The sequence below is a fragment of the Schistocerca gregaria genome, chromosome 4 (assembly GCF_023897955.1).
Source record: "Schistocerca gregaria isolate iqSchGreg1 chromosome 4, iqSchGreg1.2, whole genome shotgun sequence".
In the NCBI taxonomy this organism is placed as follows: Eukaryota; Metazoa; Arthropoda; class Insecta; order Orthoptera; family Acrididae; genus Schistocerca; species Schistocerca gregaria.
In genome coordinates, this window is record NC_064923.1 from 256,293,044 (window position 1) to 256,312,508 (window position 19,465).

Sequence of the window (19,465 nt, forward strand, 5' to 3'; positions counted from 1 at the left end):
TTTCATAGAGTTCATCCAGTGTCTTTCACCATGTGCAAGCAAGTAAAAGCTGAACTAGATAGGTTGCTGAGTATGGGAGTTATATCCCCAGTACTGTTTAGCCAGTTGGCTATGACCATGTTCATAGTTAAGAAACCAAATGGATCACATCGTATTTGTTGTAATTTGAAGACCACCAGTAACATTCAAATAAATGTTGATCTGTATCCCATTCATAGGCCAGAGATATTTTTGACCATATTGGCTGGGAGCCATAATTTTTCAAAGATCTCACCGACGCCTACTTTCAGTTGTCTATAGATGAATAGGTGAAGCAGTTGTTTTGTGATTAATATGTCATTTGGCATGTATCCTTATAACATGTTGGCATTTTGGGGTCACAAGCACTGCCATGTTGTTTCAGATCCTTGAGCAACTCATCACTATGCTCAACTGTGTTAATTATTTAGATGATTTGCTCATTACCAGGACCATGCAGGAGAAACACCTATGGAACCTGCAGATGCTGTTTCAGCAGCTCTAAGCCTATTGTCTGAATTGTCGCCTTGACAAATGCTATTTCTCTGAGCCAAGTGTAATGTATTTGGCATATGTCTTAAGTAAACAAGGAACCACACCCACACAGGATCTTGTGGATGCAATCACTAACTTACCAGCTCCTAAGAACCTCAGAGAATTCCAGTCATTCCTGGACACAGTCAGTTATTAGGCAAAATTTGTCTCTGATGCAGCCCAGATTTCTCATTAGCCTGATCATTTGCTAAAAAAAAGCTGTTAAATTTTATGGTCAGAAATATGCCAGAAAGCTTTTGTGCATCTTAAAAAGTGCCTTAGGTCGGCCCCTTGTTTAGCAGTGGTCCACCACCAGCAAATGTTTAAAGCTTGTCACTTATGTGTCAGATTGTGGCATTGGTGCCAGGCTGTCCGATAAATCCACCAATGGCACAGAACAGCTCATTGTGTTTCTGCACAGAGGACTTATTCACAAATTGAGAAAGCTAGCTATCACATACAGCAGGAAGTTTCTTGTATATCTCTCTGGTATTGAGTACCACCTGATCACTGACCATAAAACCCTTATTTCACTTTTGACCTCCATTTAAAACTTCCTGATAGTACAGTGCAGTAGCTGCAACAGTGGACATTGTTCCCATGAAACTACAAGATCCATTATTGCCCTATCATGCAGCACTCAAACACAGAAGCCTTTTCTGCAGTGTGGATCAGATGCAGAGTTTGTCAGACATGAGACACTGTGCTTTGCCTTAGACTCCAGGCAGCTAAACATCCTTGATGAATTCCCCATCATGGCACTCAAAGTAGCAGCAGAAACAGGCTGTAATCCACTACTCTGCAGGGTGTTGTCTGCTGTATGTTGCGATTGGCCAGGGCAACTGTCTAAGGGCACTCCGATCTGACAGGATGTTTTTCATTGCAGTACGGGCTTAATGTCACCAGTATTGTATTGTTTGCCACGGATGATTCTGAATGCCGGATGGTAGTTCCAATGCCACGCTCCCAAATGCTCCACCGCACTGCACATTGGGGATTGTGCAGAGTTCAGGCAGTAATGCAGTGTCATGTGTACTGGCCTGGTATTGACTCCAGCTATAGAACACACCATCCAGAATTACTTGACCTGTGCCCACACTCCATCACCCCCCCCCCTCCCCCCTACAGGGTGACCACACCTGACAAATAGTGCATGTTGCTTGTGTGGACCATTTTGGGCAACAATGTGACTGCTAGTTTTCAGGCCCTCTCTAACAGTCCCTATGTGGCATGAGTGGCTACCATCATCACAGGTGCTACCACCCAGTCCTATTCATCAGATTTCCACCCTGATTTCCAACAAAGTCTCTCAGTTCACAGCATCTACATTTCCGGATTTTTGTCAACACAGTAGTAGTGTGCACCTGACCAATGCACCTTTCCATCCTGCATCTAATTCAGGAGCTGAGTGGACAGTCAGGACCTTCAAAATGCAGATGCGCAAAATAATGACGACAGCCAACTCTGAGGGGACACACTCACCAGCTTCGTTGCCACCCACCAGTCCATCCTCATATATGGACATAGCCCAGCCAAAATTTTACCTAGGAGCAGATCCTGCAACTCTCTTTGTACTGCTGCATCTGGCTCCGAGTCCCTCTTCCTGCGCACACAGCCATATTACCAGGTGGACTCCCCTACATCTGGGCCCATACTTTTGTCTCTTCCTCTTTGTAGACCCAAAGTGTCGTTGGCAGCAAGGGATGGTAAATGTTTGAGCTTGCAGTCACCCAGGAGCATCTAGTTGATGCAATGGAATGAGCTCTGGCCGCTACAAGTCAGTTTGCCCACCCACTTCCCTTCAGGTACCGACTGAGCAAGGTCTACATAATGATGTCACAGACACATCTGTCCAACAGCCTGCCTGCTACTACTGCAAGCTCATCAGTCGTCTTCGGCATTGATAATGAGTCGACAGTGACCATTGATGGGAGCCAGTGGAGGTGGAACCACTTCCACCCTCTAGGCCACTTTTGGCTCCCACCAACACCAGTGCCCTTGTCACCACACAATTGATAGAGGTGGTGATCTTTCAGACTAAGATGCCCAAGGAGGGGCCAAACACTTCCATCTTCTACATGACCTCCACCCACTCCCTTGCTGGCAGGGCCAAGCTGAGACCCAAAACCCATTGATCAGTTGGTGACCCCACTGCCTGAACTAGCTCTCTCTCTCTCTCTCTCTCTCTCTCTCTCTCTCTCTCTCTCTCTCTCTCTCTCTCCATTTCCTCAACATAGTCAATGTGGTCCAGGCCATTTCTGACCCTGTGTACTAATTAATGATTAGAGGTTTAGTGCCCAGCAGTGATTTGGCTTCCCTACCCAGCCCAAGTATTGATAGGGAGAACAGGTAAGAGATACTCAGACTACATACTCCAGCTGCAGCTTTCTCCTTCTTGAGGTGCCACCACATTAAGCATGTCACACGGAGTCACATACTGATGCAAGACTGCCTGAAAATACTACAGTATGACACACATCAGTCTTTCACTGGTCTTTGAAGCCTTTAGCTTTATGTCATTGAACAGTAGAGTTTTGACCTCGCCTGTACTACATTTGTGGTTTTCATTGCTCCTTGGACTGTTGTGTACGCTTAACACGACTTCAACATTTTCGGGACTCGTTTTGAGATAGCCATTCACTTCATGAACTTTGCCGTCTTTGACCTTGGCAGCCAAGGTTCCACTTGTTCCACAAGTCTCTGCATTACTGCCAGAATGAGTGATCTTATATTGTGTTCTACCTACACAGAGTAGGATAGGAAAAGAAATGTCTTTGAACAATGTAGGAAAAGACAGATTGCTTCTTATCATAAAGAAGACACATCAACTTTCAGGCAGGCACAACTAAAAGACACTCAAATAAAGCTTTCCACCACAGCCTTTGTCAGTAAAAGACACACACACAAGTAAGCACACGTCACACACACAACTACCAAATCTAGCATCTCAGGTTGGAATGCAACATCAGATGGGATGCAAGCAGCAATCTGTAGGGGGCAGGAAAGTGGAAGGGTGTACGCTGAGGAAGGGGAAGCTCTTCATATTCCAGTCCCATAATAGGTTTATCCTACCCCATCAGGGGCTGGGCCACCTGTGAAAGCAGCCATGTCATTTACCAGCTACAGATTTTTATGTCGGTATGAGTACCAACCAGCAGTCCACCAAGACGAACAGCCACTGCCAAAGTCTGGCACAACATGCAGCTGAACATAACACACTTGATTTCAGTGGCTGCTTCCTGCCCGAGCCATCTGGATCTTTCCCTCCACCACTATTTTTTCTGAATTGTGCAGATGGGAGTTATCTTTACAACACATTTCCGCTCCCATAATCATCCCTGCCTCAACATACCATCTCCACGTCCTCCACGCAACAGTTTCCATCCCCTCTGTCCTATCATCTCCTCCCCATACTCATCTCCCACCTTATTTATTTGCTGCCCCCCTGCCGATGCACCTACCCGTCTTTCGCCGCTCCTCTCCTTTTTTGCTCAATTTTTTCCCCCCCACCTCCTTGCCCCACAACCTCATGATGCTGCACCTGTTGGCAGTCTAGTCTCTGCGCACTTCATCAGACAGCGTTTGTCTCTCCCCTCACCTGTACAGACTATCCTTCACCTTTCCCTTACCATTCCCATTCCCCTTTCCCTTCCCCTACCCCCTTTCTCACCCATTCACTACCATCCTTTCCCCTTACCTGCCCCCTCCACATTGCTGCATTCATTCCCCGTGATGTTGCATTCCAGACCAAGAGGACAGAGTTGGTGGTTGTGTGTGCATGAGGTGTGCTTGCTGTGTGTGTGTGTGGGGGGGGGGGGGGGGGGAGGGGGGGACAAAAGCTGTATGTGTGTGTCTTTCAATTGTGCCTGTCTGCAATTTGACGTTTCTTCTTTACAGTAAGTAAGCCTCTTCCTACATTATCGATATTTCTACCTGAAGTTTCCATTGTTTAAATGTCTTTGAATGCAGGTGAAAGTTATTTCTCTTTATAACTCAATGTGTAAGAGGAATTCTTAGGTGGAAATAAGTAGACAGTTGCCAACTGTAAATAGTCAACATGTAGCCTTATAAATACAAACTGTCTTAATTGCCTCTGCAATCATTTGCTTAACTGACACATTCCACAATATAACATTTATCAAGTCCTAGGTTGAATATAAATAATTTAAGGACTAAGGTTAACAACTTACCACATAGTTGTGATGAGTTGATGACAGGAACATAAACAAGAGTCTTGTTAGATTCAGCTATTTTTGCCATAAGAATAATTCATGTCTTTGGAAACACAGAAATAGTAATCAAGAGTCATGTTTATGTAGCTGTTGACAGCACCTCAACTATTCTGTGAGTTGTTCCTGTTTCTTCTTAAATTATTTATCATCAATATAAACTACAGAAACTTCCACATGGGAAAAATATATTAAAAACAAAGATTCCAAGACTTACCAAGTGGGAAAGCGCCGGCAGACAGGCACATGAACAAAACACACAAACACACACACAGAATTACTAGCTTTCGCAACCGGTGGTTGCTTCTTCAGGAAGGAGAGGGAAAGACGAAAGGATGTAGGTTTTAAGGGAGAGGGTAAGGAGTCATTCCAATCCCGGGAGCGGAAAGACTTCCCTTAGGGGAAAAAAAGAACAGGTGTACACTCGCACACACACACATATCCATCCGCACATACACAGACACAAGCAGACATATTTAAAGGCAAAGAGTAAGGGCAGAGATGTCAGTCGAGGCGGAAGTACAGAGGCAAAGAAGTTGTTGAAAGACAGGTGAGGTATGAGCGGCGGCAACTTGAAATTAGCGGAGGTTGAGGCCTGGCGGATATCGAGAAGAGAGGATATACTGAAGGGCGAGTTCCCATCTCCGGAGTTTGGATAGGTTGGTGTTGGTGGGAAGTATCCAGATAACTCGGACGGTGTAACACTGTGCCAAGATGTGCTGGCCGTGCATCAAGGCATGTTTAGCCACAGGGTGATCCTCATTACCAGCAAACACTGTCTGCCTGTGTCCATTCATGCGAATGGACAGTTTGTTGCTGGTCATTCCCACATAGAAAGTGTCACAGTGCAGGCAGGTCAGTTGGTAAATCACGTGGGTGCTTTCACTCGTGGCTCTCCCTTTGATCGTGTACACCTTCCGGGTTACAGGACTGGAGTAGGTGATGGTGGGAGGGTGCATAGGACAGGTTTTACACCGGGGGCGGTTGCAAGGGTAGGAGCCAGAGGGTAGGGAAGGTGGTTTGGGGATTTCATAGGGATGAACCAAGAGGTTACGAAGGTTAGGTGGACGGCGGAAAGACACTCTTGGTGGAGTGGGGAGGATTTCATGAAGGATGGATCTCATTTCGGGGCAGGATTTTAGGAAGTCGTATCCCTGCTGGAGAGCCACATTCAAGGTCTGATCCAGTCCCGGGAAGTATTCTGTCTGCTTGTGTCTGTGTATGTGCGGATGGATATGTGTGTGTGTGTGTGTGTGCGCGAGTGTACATCTGTCCTTTTTTTCCCCTAAGGGAAGTCTTTCCGCTCCCGGGATTGGAATGACTCCTTACCCTCTCCCTTAAAACCCACATCCTTTCATCTTTCCCTCTCCTTCCTGAAGAAGCAACCATCGGTTGCGAAAGCTAGCAATTCTGTGTGTTTGTTTGTGTGTTTTGTTCATGTGCCTGTCTGCCGGCGCTTTCCCGCTTGGTAAGTCTTGGAATCTTTGTTTTTAATATATTTTTCCCATGTGGAAGTTTATATATATATATAAATAAAACAGAAAGAAACTTCCACATGGGAAAAATATATTAAAAACAAAGATTCCAAGACTTACCAAGCGGGAAAGCGCCGGCAGACAGGCACATGAACAAAACACACAAACACACACACAGAATTACAAGCTTTCGCAACTGGCAGTTGCTTCGTCAGGAAAGAGGGAAGGAGAGGGAAAAATGAAAGGATGTGGGTTTTAAGGGAGAGGGTAAGGAGTCATTCCAATCCCGGGAGCGGAAAGACTTCCCTTAGGGGAAAAAAAGGACAGGTGTACACTCGCACACACAAACACACACATATCCATCCGCACATACACAGACACAAGCAGACACTTTCATTTTTCCCTCTCCTTCCCTCTTTCCTGACGAAGCAACTGCCAGTTGCGAAAGCTCGTAATTCTGTGTGTGTGTTTGTGTGTTTTGTTCATGTGCCTGTCTGCCGGCGCTTTCCCGCTTGGTAAGTCTTGGAATCTTTGTTTTTAATATATATACACCTGGCAGCCAGATCAATTGCACTAATAAAAAAAGAATTCATGCAGAACATGAGTTCCTCCTTTGGTTTTTCAGCTCATAATAGCCTCTCCTTGCAAATTCATAGTCACCCCCTAAGTTCATTGGCTTTACAGGGATCTGCATTGGACAAATTCTCAATCTTTTTTCCTGCTTGATGGCAGAGTATTGAAGTTTCCATTTTTGCATATAAACATATTATGATAATTGAATGAAATTTTGGACAGACAAACATCAAACATTCATTTCTGAGAATTATTTCTAGTACCTTAATAATCTGAATTTATGTTCCCTCTTGTGAATTATATTACCTATAATCTGATTTTAAACTGATATGTCATTATCAGTTGTGAATATTGCACAAAGATATGCATAATTTAAGTGATAAAATTTAATGATTCCTTGCAAAATTGGTAAAATATAACATCTGCTGTGAACAGATTTCTCCTGTTGCTCATCATGTTTATATGACAATTCAGTTTTACTTTCCTTCATATTTTTAGCCAATAGAAGGCCTCATTCACATGCTTCTTACTGTCTTGCTAAATGACGACTGTTTCAGTGTTTACCAAGGTTGCATCTTGCTAAAGTTGCATGTAATGTGTTACTCAAATATCACTACTGCTAATGACCATTGTTTGGTGTCTACATACTTGGAATTGTGCCACAACAATTGACACCGTGCTGCTGCCTCCTTCAGTCAGCATTGTCAGATAGGTTGTCTGTCAAAATATTGTAGTTTCAGGGACACCGCATGACACACTGTCTGGCTGTATTGAGGAATCCTTAAGCAGTCACACTGGAATACATTTCCATGTACCAAGAGGAAAATGTTAATATTGTCCCATTGAATCTACATTACCCAAGTAGATGCTTCACAATTAGGAGTACTGGTCCTCCTCTGTAGCTAAGCGTTCCTTGGTGAGAGGACCAGAGAGGCCTGCAATCAGCCTTATGATTTCAATTCAGGAGTACTTGTGTGAGCATTATCTGCTCCAAGGTGGGAAAAATGACGCCTTTGGCAGAGGATGACATGATGAGTGGTCAGTATCCCATAAGGGCTGTGACAAGAAGTTAGTTTTAATTTCTTGTAGCTCAGTTTACAAAGTGTAGGTCTGAATTACACGTGTAGTGTGTTGTTTTCGTGATTCTGCTATGGCGTTTGTTATATCCAGAATCTTTCTTTGGAAATGGAGAGTGAAGTGCGTAATTTTAATTTTAAAAATCTCTCATACCATAGTTAACGGCGTAGTATTTGACATAGGTTGTTATTATTATTGTTATTAGTGTGCTTTTGTAATGTGTTAATTTTTTTTATTTTTTTTTTCTACTGTAGGTATAATGTAATAAATGATGACGAAGATGGATTATTATTATTATTATTATTATTATTATCATCATCATCATCATCATCATCATCATCATCATCATCATCATCATCCATTATGCTTGTAATCAGTTGTTGTTCTATAGTTACATTTGCTAAATTTCACTATCTGTAGTTAGTGCAAAATAACATGTCACTACCTGGTATATATTTTTATTTTATTATTATTCCTATAGTTTGTTAAAAGAATCTTGCAGCACGCTCAAGGAAGATGACATTGCTTGCATTACACATCCAATAATTTTTTTATTTTTGGTCTATACGACTTTGGTGATACATTTGGAAAATAATCGTGAACAGGATCCCATGTAGCCATTGTTGTACTAGGACAGAATACTAGCACATGCCACATACCAGCGAAGGGTAATTTTATTAAAGCACGTATTCAGAGGCATTTTGTTAGTTTGCTCAGGAATTAATTTTGTAACATTTTTGACCGAGTTCTTCACTAAAGTGTGAGTCCGGTCATTCTAAAGTGGATCTAAACAAATCCATCTGCAAACATAACTTCATCTTGAAATGCAGCAAGCCATTCAGTGAACCTCTCTTCATTTTTTGGGCATCTTTAATTATGCAAATCGAGGGGAGTTGAATTAGCTCGACATGATATGTATTATCTCAGTGACAAGATATGAAGAGTTCACTTCCTCTTCTTACTTTTCTTACAATCTAATGTGGTGCTGTGTACTTTGAGTTGCTTTCTGGGCTTACATTAGGAGCAGGGAGTGCTGTGAACATGAGACTGGTGCCATGTTGCTAGGCCCGGTGAAACAAGCTGCCAACACCGGGGGAGGGGGGGGGGGGGGGGGGGGGAGGCTCTGGCCTTTGGCAGAAACGAAAAGAATGGCAGGTGGACTGTCCAGGGGGGTGAAGGTCGCTTGGGCATATAGAGCACTAGTGGACAAGCCGTTGTTCATTTTGATGGTCATTGGGCGGCTGAGATAAAAATGCCTTTGTTCCAAAAATCAGATTTCTGCCAATGGGCAATAGATGCTGGGAGTTTGTGAAGTGACATACTTTAGAGGATAAACATCTTCTAGCATTCTTTAGAAAAAAAACTCAAAAACAACTTTACAAATGGACACTGTAGCAGAGTCGGCTACCAGCCAAGTATTTTCACAGGACCTGCAGTGTGAGGCTAGCTGATGTGTTAGTTGTGACGACATCATGTGGCCATAACAGGTGGCAGCAAACATTTTAGAAAATAGGGGGAATGAATTTGATTCTTTGGCCTATGGGTGTTTTGGCATTTTTGGGCGTAAAATCTTGCCTGTGAGACAATTAGACCATTGGCAGTGCTGTCAACTATTTCTTTACAAGTTTGGTAGATGCATAGTGTTGGTGGGAAGACAGCAGCAAGCTTCATTTTTAGAGACATGAAAAAGTTAGTCAATTGGAAAGATGTGAATGAGGAGACTCATCTCTGGGCCGCAGAAGAGAGGAGTCGATTGAGAGCCGTGGATGCTGAATTGCAGCTACAGTTTTAAGTTCAAGGGTTACTTTTCTCTACTCTGTTTAAAGTTCAGGGAAGATTATGGTAGACATCGCTTACAGCTCCGGCACATTAGGGCAATCGAGTTTGTTGTGGTCCAGTTGCAAGACAGCTGCTCATATGTCGGCACTTCCTCAGTTCTGTAGGATCTTTGGGTGTTAGTTGCAGACAAGTCACCAAGATTGTCATAGTCATGCTACTGTGCCTGTCTCACAGAATTAGGTCTCAGATTGTATGCAACTCTGCCACTTTCAGTAACTCTGCCTACTCAGAGTATTAGTTAGCCGGATGTATAGTAGGGAACATCTCTGTAATGTTTTTGATAATAAACCATAGTGTTATTTAAATATTCAGTTCATTATCTTAACCAGTTCCTTTCAATCTGTTGTACAAACTAAATTTAGCACTCGGTCTAAAAGGATGTGACTGATTCTTGATTAATCTCAGATTGAGATGGATAGCACATTTTTCTTTCATAATCAGGTTTTGTGATTTCCTCACAAACTGTTGTTGTTGTTGTTGTAGTCTTCAGTCCTGAGACTGGTTTGTGCAGCTCTCCATGCTACTCTATCCTGTGCTAGCTTCTTCATCTCCCAGTGCCTACTGTAACCTACATCCTTCTGAATCTGCGTAGTGTATCCATCTCTTAGTCTCCCTCTACGATTTTTACCCTCCACGCTGCCCTCCAATGCTAAATTTGTGACCCTCTGATGCCTCAGAACATGTCCTACCAACCGGTCCCTTCTTCTTGTCAAGTTGTGCCACAAACTCCTCTTCTCCCCAATTCTATTCAATACCTCCTCATTAGTTATGTGATCTACCCATCTAATCTTCAGCATTCTTCTGTAGCACCACATTTTGAAAGCTTCTATTCTCTTCTTGTCCAGACTACTTATCGTCCATGTTTCAATACCATACATGGCTACACTCCATACAAATACTTTCAGAAACGACTTCCTGACACTTAAATCTATACTCGATGTCAACAAATTTCTCTTCTTCAGAAACACTTTCCTTGCCATTGCCAGTCTACATTTTATATCCTCTCTACTTCGACCATCATCAATTATTTTGCTCCCCAAATAGCAAAACTCTTTTACTATTTTAAGTGTCTCATTTCCTAATCTAATTCCCTCAGCATCACCTGACTTCATTCGACTACATTCCATTATCCTCGTTTTGCTTTTGTTGATGTTCATCTTATATCCTCCTTTCAAGACACTGTCCATTCCGTTCAACTGCTCTTCCAAGTCCTTCGCTGTCTCTGACAGAATTACAATGTCATCGGCGAACCTCAAAGTTTTTATTTCTTCTCCATGGATTTTAATACCTATTCCGAATTTTTCTTTTGTTTCCTTTACTGCTTGTCCAGTATACAGATTGTATAACATCAGGGAGAGGCTACAACCCTGTCTCACTCCCTTCTCAACCACTGCTTCCCTTTCGTGCCTCTCGACTCTTATAACTGCCATCTGGTTTCTGTACAAATTGTAAATAGCCTTTCGCTCCCTGTATCTTACCCCTGCCACCTTTAGAATTTGAAAGAGAATATTACAGTCAACATTGTCAAAAGCTTTCTCTAAGTCTACAAATGCTAGAAATGTAGGTTTGCCTTTCCTTAATCTTTCTTCTAAGATAAGTTGTAAGGTCAGTATTGCCTCACTTGTTCCAACATTTCTATGGAATCCAAACTGATCTTCCCCGAGGACGTATTCTACCAGTTTTTCCATTCGTCTGTAAAGAATTCACGTTAGAATTTTGTAGCTGTGACTTATTAAACTGATAGTTCGGTAATTTTCACATTGTCAACGCCTGCTTTCTTTGGGATTGGAATTACTATATTCTCCTTGAAGTCTGAGGGTATTTCACCTGTCTCATACATCTTGCTCACAAACTGTACTTCACAAAAAATGTACAGTGAGCTTAAATGTCATAACGAAAGCTCCTTAAGACCTGTTGTCATAGTTTGTGAAGCAACAAGCAAATATATGCAGTTTCAGGAAATGAAATAGAGGTCTATGTTTGATCTAACATTACTTTTGAAATTGTAATTTAAATTTTTACTGTGCATTAATTGAGGTTGTTATGCCAAAACCTTTAAAGGCACAGTTGTAATTTTAGAATACTTTGAAGTAAGGAAAATACATTGTTTTAATCAATTTTACGTATTTTATGAGTTTCTTTTGTTTTCCAGGCACGTGGTAAAAGTGGCCCTTTGTTTACATTTGACGTGCATGATGATGTCAGACTAGTGAATGATGCAAGTGTCGAGAAGGAAGAATCACATGCAGGCAAGGTTTTGTTAAGGAGCTGGTACGAAAGAAACAAACACATTTTTCCAGCTAGCCGCTGGGAACCATATGATCCAACAAAAAGTTACGACAAATACACAGTCTCGGATAGAAATACAAAGAAATGAAAAGCATTGTTTTTAAAATGTAGACAAGACAATCAAAAGTTAAATGTATTGTACATTTAAGAAATGATTGGTTAGACTTTCTGTATGGTAAATTTTTCAAGAGACCATTGCTTTATTTATGTAAAATACGTGTAAGATAAAAACTGTGTACAATACATTTAGTGTAACTAACAATTGCAGTATATCATGTACTGTTCTCTCTCTTATTGACTCACTATCAAGGATTATATGATGTGTTGATTAAAATAATGCTGAATAGTGCTAAACTCTCATCTTTAACTGCCAGGGATGATAGCATATTCTGTACTTACCATCAGGTATCCCACACAAGGATACGGGATAGTTCTAGAGGAGTCATAGTTTGTTACAGTCTTTCTCCATCCTCCTCTTTCCTAAAATTTTAACTTCTTGTCATCTATACTTTAGATGTGCCACATATGCCTACAATTATAATAATACTAACAGTGTGTGTGGGGGAGGGGGGGGGGGATTATTATTCTATTATTATTTCTCTCCTTCCAAGAAATCAGATTTCACTGCATTTGGAAATCATTCATCCAATACATATCTGCACTCTATGGGTATGTGAAATGGGGGTGAACATGACTTACAAGAAGAGGCCACGAGGTCGGGATCATAAATTTACTTCAGACGTTAGTAGGAATCTTAACAGACATAGGTTTTTCCTCCTCTTAAATGAAACCCCAAACGTTTAATAAACGCTCTATTGAGATTCAAGTTTACAATTTTTACTTCACACAAAAGACGGAGCATCTTCATTAAACATCCTGCCATGGTGGCATCCGAAACGAGACCTATTTCATTAAAGAAAACTGTTAACAGATGTACATTAAATAAAACTGAAACTACTGAGATAACATTGATGCTATACCACAAAGCAGTGTAATCTTGTCAGGTTTATCTTCCTATAAATCATGACAAAGAGAGAGGAGCAATTAAAAACTTACAGTACTTCAGGTATCCCAGTTTAGGTACACTACATAGGTGAGCATGTAAATGAGGGGAATGCTGTTTCTGTCAGTCATTTCTGCCCCTATTGGGGAAAGTGAAGCTTTCTGTAAGGTTTTCACGAATGGAGGCCACTCCCCTTCCTGTCTTACCTGTCTACCTGTGGACTTTTGAGCCACGTCAGATTTGTCATCAGCAGTAGGTACAGTCAGCCGGTGAACGAGCACCTTTACCTGGCCGGAATGTTCTCCATAAGTAGTCAGGACACAAGTCCATCTATATGACCAAGAAACTGATAAATTTTGTATAGTTCCTTGCCATTTTTCAGATTTACTTTCCATATTACTTCATTCTCCAAAAGTTAGCTAAACGTTAGGAAGGTGATACCTGGCAAACTACAAACACTTTTTTTTTTGGGGGGGGGGGGGGGGGGGGGGTCATGAATTCATAACTATCTCCTTTGGATCGGTATCTTGAGGTGTTACATCAAATCAGTATCATGTTATGAATAACTTACCCCTCTTACTCCTAAACCCTCCATTATTCTGTGTAGCTGATGTCATGTATGCAGATCACCAGTGGTGCCACCCACAGTCTGAAAATGGACTAAAAATACTGAAACTAGTCACCAGTAATGAAATAAAACATCATTTGGATCATGACTGAATATTTTCATTATTAAAAAATGAATTGCACATGTATTCTGATTGGCTTGTAGAGAAGCCTTGTTTTAACAAAACTAAAACTTAGTGCAAAACTACCTTGTCCAAAATGTCAAGAAACGATTAAAAAAAAAACAGAGTATATGACTTCTGAAGAAGAAACAAAACAGAAGTAGTAGGCAAAATGTGCAATTGTGCACTTTCATATTTTTTGCCACCAGATATGCCATAGGTGATGCACACTAACAAACTTGTTCATTGCTTCCATAATTTTACCATCTTTTTTGATAAGCAGATTAGAAAATACAAATTCTTGTAATTGACAATTGCTTCAAATCTCTTCAAGGACTTTGTCTTGTTTTGTTGGTGATGTACTTTGCTATTCATGACTTTGGAAGCTGCTACAAGGTCCCCAGGGGACATGTGGCATAAGGGTTAAGATTCATCACTTACTTTCACTGGACAGTTAGTGGCTCAATTAAAATTGTAGTGAAAGGAAATGATAAGATGCAGCTTTTGCAGCAAAATCTGAACTCATTTTGAAAGCAGCTGCTGTTTAGGAAAGTGAGCACTGCACAGCTATGCACACACCACCTTGCTGCAGTAAACATTCTCTCGTTACCATACTCATAGCAGAGGTAAGTAGCTCACAACATGAAAGATGAGAGTAGGGGGGGCTTATCCATGAAGCTACTTTCTCAAGTTTAGGAAAGTTTACTTAACTATCTCTGTGTGATCTCTTAAGTGAGAATTATTCAGAATATTTCATTGAGATGTATGTAGCATGGTGAATAAGTCCCACATCTGCAAATCACTATTATGACAACAGAGTTGCAAACAATGCTTATGACGTTGCATTCATGACTAAGCTAGTGGCAAGAAAATGCATTTTTGTTGCTGCTTGATTAGATCTGGACATACAGTCTAATGCAAGACACTGTGCTCCCCAAATTTTAGATATGCGGTGTGGCCAGCTGTCTAAAAAGAGTGAGAAACTGAATGAATTATCACATTGAATACTATTCCCATTTCTGTGACTCAGGTCATGGTCATAACTCACAGCATTGTCTTATCTGTTTTATAATGTATATCTCTTCTTTTTTAGTAGTAATTCTCCACAAAGCATTTTCACTAACTTCTTTTCTTAACTAACTGAGAAAATAGTTGTTTTCTTGTGTTATTCTTCATTTTTTCATTGCATTGTAGGCGGTCCCCTTTATAAATGGCGTGGTACATCTCAAAAGCATCAGTTACAATGCAGCCATAATGGGATTGAGAGACTAGAGTGTGAGTGATTGAACTGATCAAAAATGGAAACTACTTCACATCAGATGCTGGGCAAAAGTGTGGAGTACTGAAAAGAATGGCTAGGCACTGGTGGAAAGAATATCAGGAAAGTTGCTATATTGTGCGGAAAGGAGGAAATGGCTGGCCCTGTGTGCTTATTGAAGCAGATGATCATTATTTCTTGAAGCACATGCATATTAATCCATTCCTCAATTGCCATGTGCTGAGAGAGGTTGGTTAGTTTTCTGGCAGCAGCAGACTGTTACAAGACGACTGAAAGACATCACTCCATATCCTGGAGAGCAGCTATAAATCAACCTCTAACTAACTATCAGAAGACTGACTGCATCGCCTTTGCTGTGGTGTATATCAACTTTGACTAGAGCAGGGTAATCTTTTTGGCTGGAGAAGTATCTTCTTCATTTAACAATGCCCCTTTTCAGGTGTGATATAAAAATTATTGTGTGAAGTTATTTCAGTAGCATTTATTTATTTAATTAATTAATTTTTTTTGCTGGAAATGGCTTTATATTCATCCTGGAAATGGCTTCATATTCTTCCTGGAAATGGCTTTACATTCATCGACATCTACATCAATACTCCACAGCCACTGTACAGTGTGTGGCAGAGGGTACCCTGTACCACTACTTGTTATTTCTCCTCCTGTTTCACTCGCAAATAGAATGAGGGGAAAATGACAGTCTGTACGCCTCCATATGAGCTCCAATTTCTCGTATCTTCGTGATCCTTATGTACAGTGTAAGTTTTTTGCCAGTAGAATCATTCAACAGTCAGCTTCAAGTGCCGGTTTTCTAAATTTTCTCAGTAGTGTTTCTCAAAAAGAATGTCGCCTTCCCTCCAGGGACTCCCATTTGTGTTCCCGAAGCATCTCCTCAACACTGACGTGTTGTTCGAACATACCAGTAATGAATCTAGCAGCCTGCCTCTGAATTGCAGCAATGTCTTCCTTCAATCCGACCTGGTACTTTCCCAAACACTCAAGTAGTACTCAAGAATAGATCACACCAGTGTCCTATATGAACTCTCCTTTACAGGTGAACCACTCTTTCCTAAAATTCTCCCAATAAACTGAAGCTAACCACTTGCCTTGCCTACCACCTGTGTCAAGCAGGACTCAAGTAATACTCTATCCAAACATTGTAGGTTTCATCTCCTTACTCGTCTGCATTAACTTAAATTTTTCCCATTTAGGACTAGCTGCCCTTCATAACACCAACTGGAAATTTTGTCTTAAGTTGTTTTGTGTCTTTCTACAGTCACTCAACTTCGACATCTTACCATACACCATGGTATCATCCGCAGACTGCTGCCCAATCTGTCCACTAAATCATTTGTGTATATAGAGAACAACAGTGATACTGTCACACTTTCCTGGAGCACTCCTGACAATACTCTTGGCTCTGATGAATACTTGCTGTCAAGTAGAGCATACTCGGTTCTATTATTTAAGAAGTCTTCAGCCACCCATATATCTGTGAACTACTTCCATATGCTCGTACTTTTGTTAAGAGCCTGCAGTGGGGTACCGTGTCAAATGCTTTCCAGAAATCTAGAAATATGGAATATGCCTGTTGCCCTTCATCCATAGCTCTCAGTATATCAAGTGAGAAAACAACAAGCTGAGTTTTGCACAGATCTAAAACCATGCTGATTCGTGACATAAGCTTGTAGGTCACAAAAAAGTATGTTATATTTGAACAGTGAATATTTTCAAGGATTCTGCAGACTTTAGGGATATTGGTCTTTAATTTTGCGAGTCTTTTCTTTTACCTTTCTTATATACTGGAGTTACATGTGTTTCCCAGTCACTTGGGACTTTGTGCTGGGCAAGAGATCTATGTTAAATGCAAGCTAGGTAAGGGGCCAATGCCTTAGTGTACACTTTGTAAAATCAAAGTGGGATTCCTTCTGGACCTGGTGATTTATTTGCTTTCAAGTCTTGCATTTGCTTCTCTATGCAAGGTATGCTTATCACTATGTCATCCATACGGGAGTTAGTCCAATGGTCAAAATGACGGTATGTTTGTACAATTCTTCTGTGTGAGTGATTTCTTGAACATGAAATTAAAAACTTCAGCTTCCTTTTGCTATCTTCAACTGCCACACCAGACTGGTGAACAAATCTTTTCTAACCTACGCTTGTCATCATTTGGGCATTTCCATTTGAACCAAGAGAGCCACAACCTCTGCTTCCTCAGCATCCTTCGAATTTTGTGTTTAAACCATGGTTGGTCGTTTCCATCCTTTATCCATTTATTACGCGTGTTACTCTCCATAACACAATTTACAATCTGTTTAATCTTTGCCCATAATTCCTCGACATCTTTCTTACTGGAACTAAGTGATGCTAATTCACTGTCCAAGTGAGATTCTAATAACTGCTTATGTTCTCTGTCTCTTAAAAACACTCTCCTAGCCATCTTGACTAATTTATTAACTTTCATAATCATAGTTGCTATAATGGCATCATGTTTATTAATCCCATTTCTATATGGACATTGTCAGTAAGGTCCAGCCTATTTGTAACTACAAGGTCTTATAAGATATTTCCATTGTGTGTAGGCTGCCGAGCTAGCTGCTCAAGACCATTTTCAGAAAACGTGTTCAAAAGTATTTCACATGACTGCACCCCTGCAATGTATCCATACATATCCAAGTCTATAATTGGCAGTGATGAATTCTTCTCAGGTTATCAGCTGAGTGGTGGCGTCGTCTTGTCACAACGTTTCGATGAGTTTCGTACCTATCATCTTCTGGTGAAGTGTCAGAATGCTGTGTTCTGCATATCTATATAGCTGCTTCACCGTCATCCGCTTCTGTAGGCCAGCTAATCACGTTCCTCTGGAAGTGGGTACCACATCGGTGGCGGGGGGCGGAGAGCTTTCCGCGTGAGTTAGCACATCTGTGGGAAACCTTCCAAAAGAACAGCTACACCAAGACACAAATAAGACACACCATGTGTGCAGACAAGAGGCGGAAGGAGAAACCAGAAGAAGACAAAGCAAAACGTGTGGCGTTTCTGCCATTTGCTGGACCACCAACAGCCAAGACTGCAAGAATATTAAAGAATCACAAAGTAATGACCATCTTCCACGCACTGAAAAAAAGTCAAAGATATACTTGATTCAACCAAGGACCAGCTGGCGTTGCAGACGCTGGGCATTTACAGTACTGAGTGTAAATGTGGGATAGAATATATCGGGCAGACACAACGACGCATCTCCCAGTGCTGTACTGAACACATCAGGAATGTATGACTAGGACAGACAAACAAGTGCACAGTAGCAGAACATAGCATTATCGAGGGACACACCTTTGAATTCAAAAAACAAAGAAACTGCGCAGTGTTGACGGTTTCTAGGACTCGATATTCAAAGAGGCAGTGGAGATACGTCTGCACAACAATTTAGTAAACAGGGATAGCGGTTTCCAGCTCAGTGCAGCGTGGAATCCCACAATTGACAAAATGCGTCAGGAACACTCCGATCTGAAGGCAGCAGCATCTGCAGACAGATTGGATAGCCACCGGGTCTCTATGCTGGGCCGCACCATGGCCTCTCCCCCACCACCACCACCGACGTGGTAACCCCTTCCAGAGGAATCTGATTGCACAGCCTACAGAAGTGGATGACGGCCCTATGTGAAGAACACAGAAAAGAATAAACACCTAACTTGCCACTCTGTAGACTTTATCAATCCAGAGCTGGAGCCTGATGGAAAGTTCAAAATAATTGGTACAAATGGTTTTATATATCATGTCTTCATTAGTTTGATCCATTATCTGTTAAATAAATGGAACCACTGAATGTGTGAGTAGTTGTTTTGACAAGCAAATGGTTTGGTTTTTGTTAGGCGTACTGCCCACAGAGAGAACTCTTCCATCCAAATGGTCTCCACAGAATGCAAAAGTATCATGGAACATACACCAGAAAGACAGGTTAGAGACTATAGGAAGGTGATTGTTTGCTACAGTTGACAAAAACATTATCTCTATTGAGGCCGAAGTTGAGTGAAAGTGAAATTATCTGGTCGCATATTACAGGTCTAGGTGAAACCAAGTTAGTAGTTAGATCGGATTACCAGCTACCCCGTTTGGCTCTGACAGTTCTAGAGTAATTCAAAGAATGTCTATAGTCAGTAGTGTGTAAGTACCCATATCATGCATTACTAGTTGGAGGCAACTTTAACCTGCTGAGTGTAGGATGTACATGGGTTCGCTGTGAGTGGTACAGAAAAGCAGTTGTGCGAAGTACTTATGAACATGTGTTCTGAAAACTGTCCTGAGCAGCTAGTTCCACAGCGCAAATGCAATGGAACTGTGTTAGACCTTGCAGCCTCAAATAGGCTGGACATTATTGACAATGTCAGTATAGAAACAGGGATTAGTGATCATGATGTTATTAT

General features: G+C 41.4%; 1 protein-coding gene across 1 annotated transcript in view; it reads left to right on the forward strand.

Moving 5' to 3' along the window:
- LOC126267029 (protein FAM50 homolog) overlaps positions 1 to 13,753 on the forward strand; it is a 126,704-nt gene extending 112,951 nt beyond the window's left edge. Inside the window, exon 7 of the mRNA XM_049971811.1 lies at positions 11,898 to 13,753. Coding sequence (XP_049827768.1) covers positions 11,898 to 12,122 — 225 coding nt within the window. The 3' untranslated portion in view covers positions 12,123 to 13,753. The remainder of the gene's footprint in view (positions 1 to 11,897) is intronic.
- The last annotated feature ends 5,712 nt before the right edge of the window (positions 13,754 to 19,465 follow it).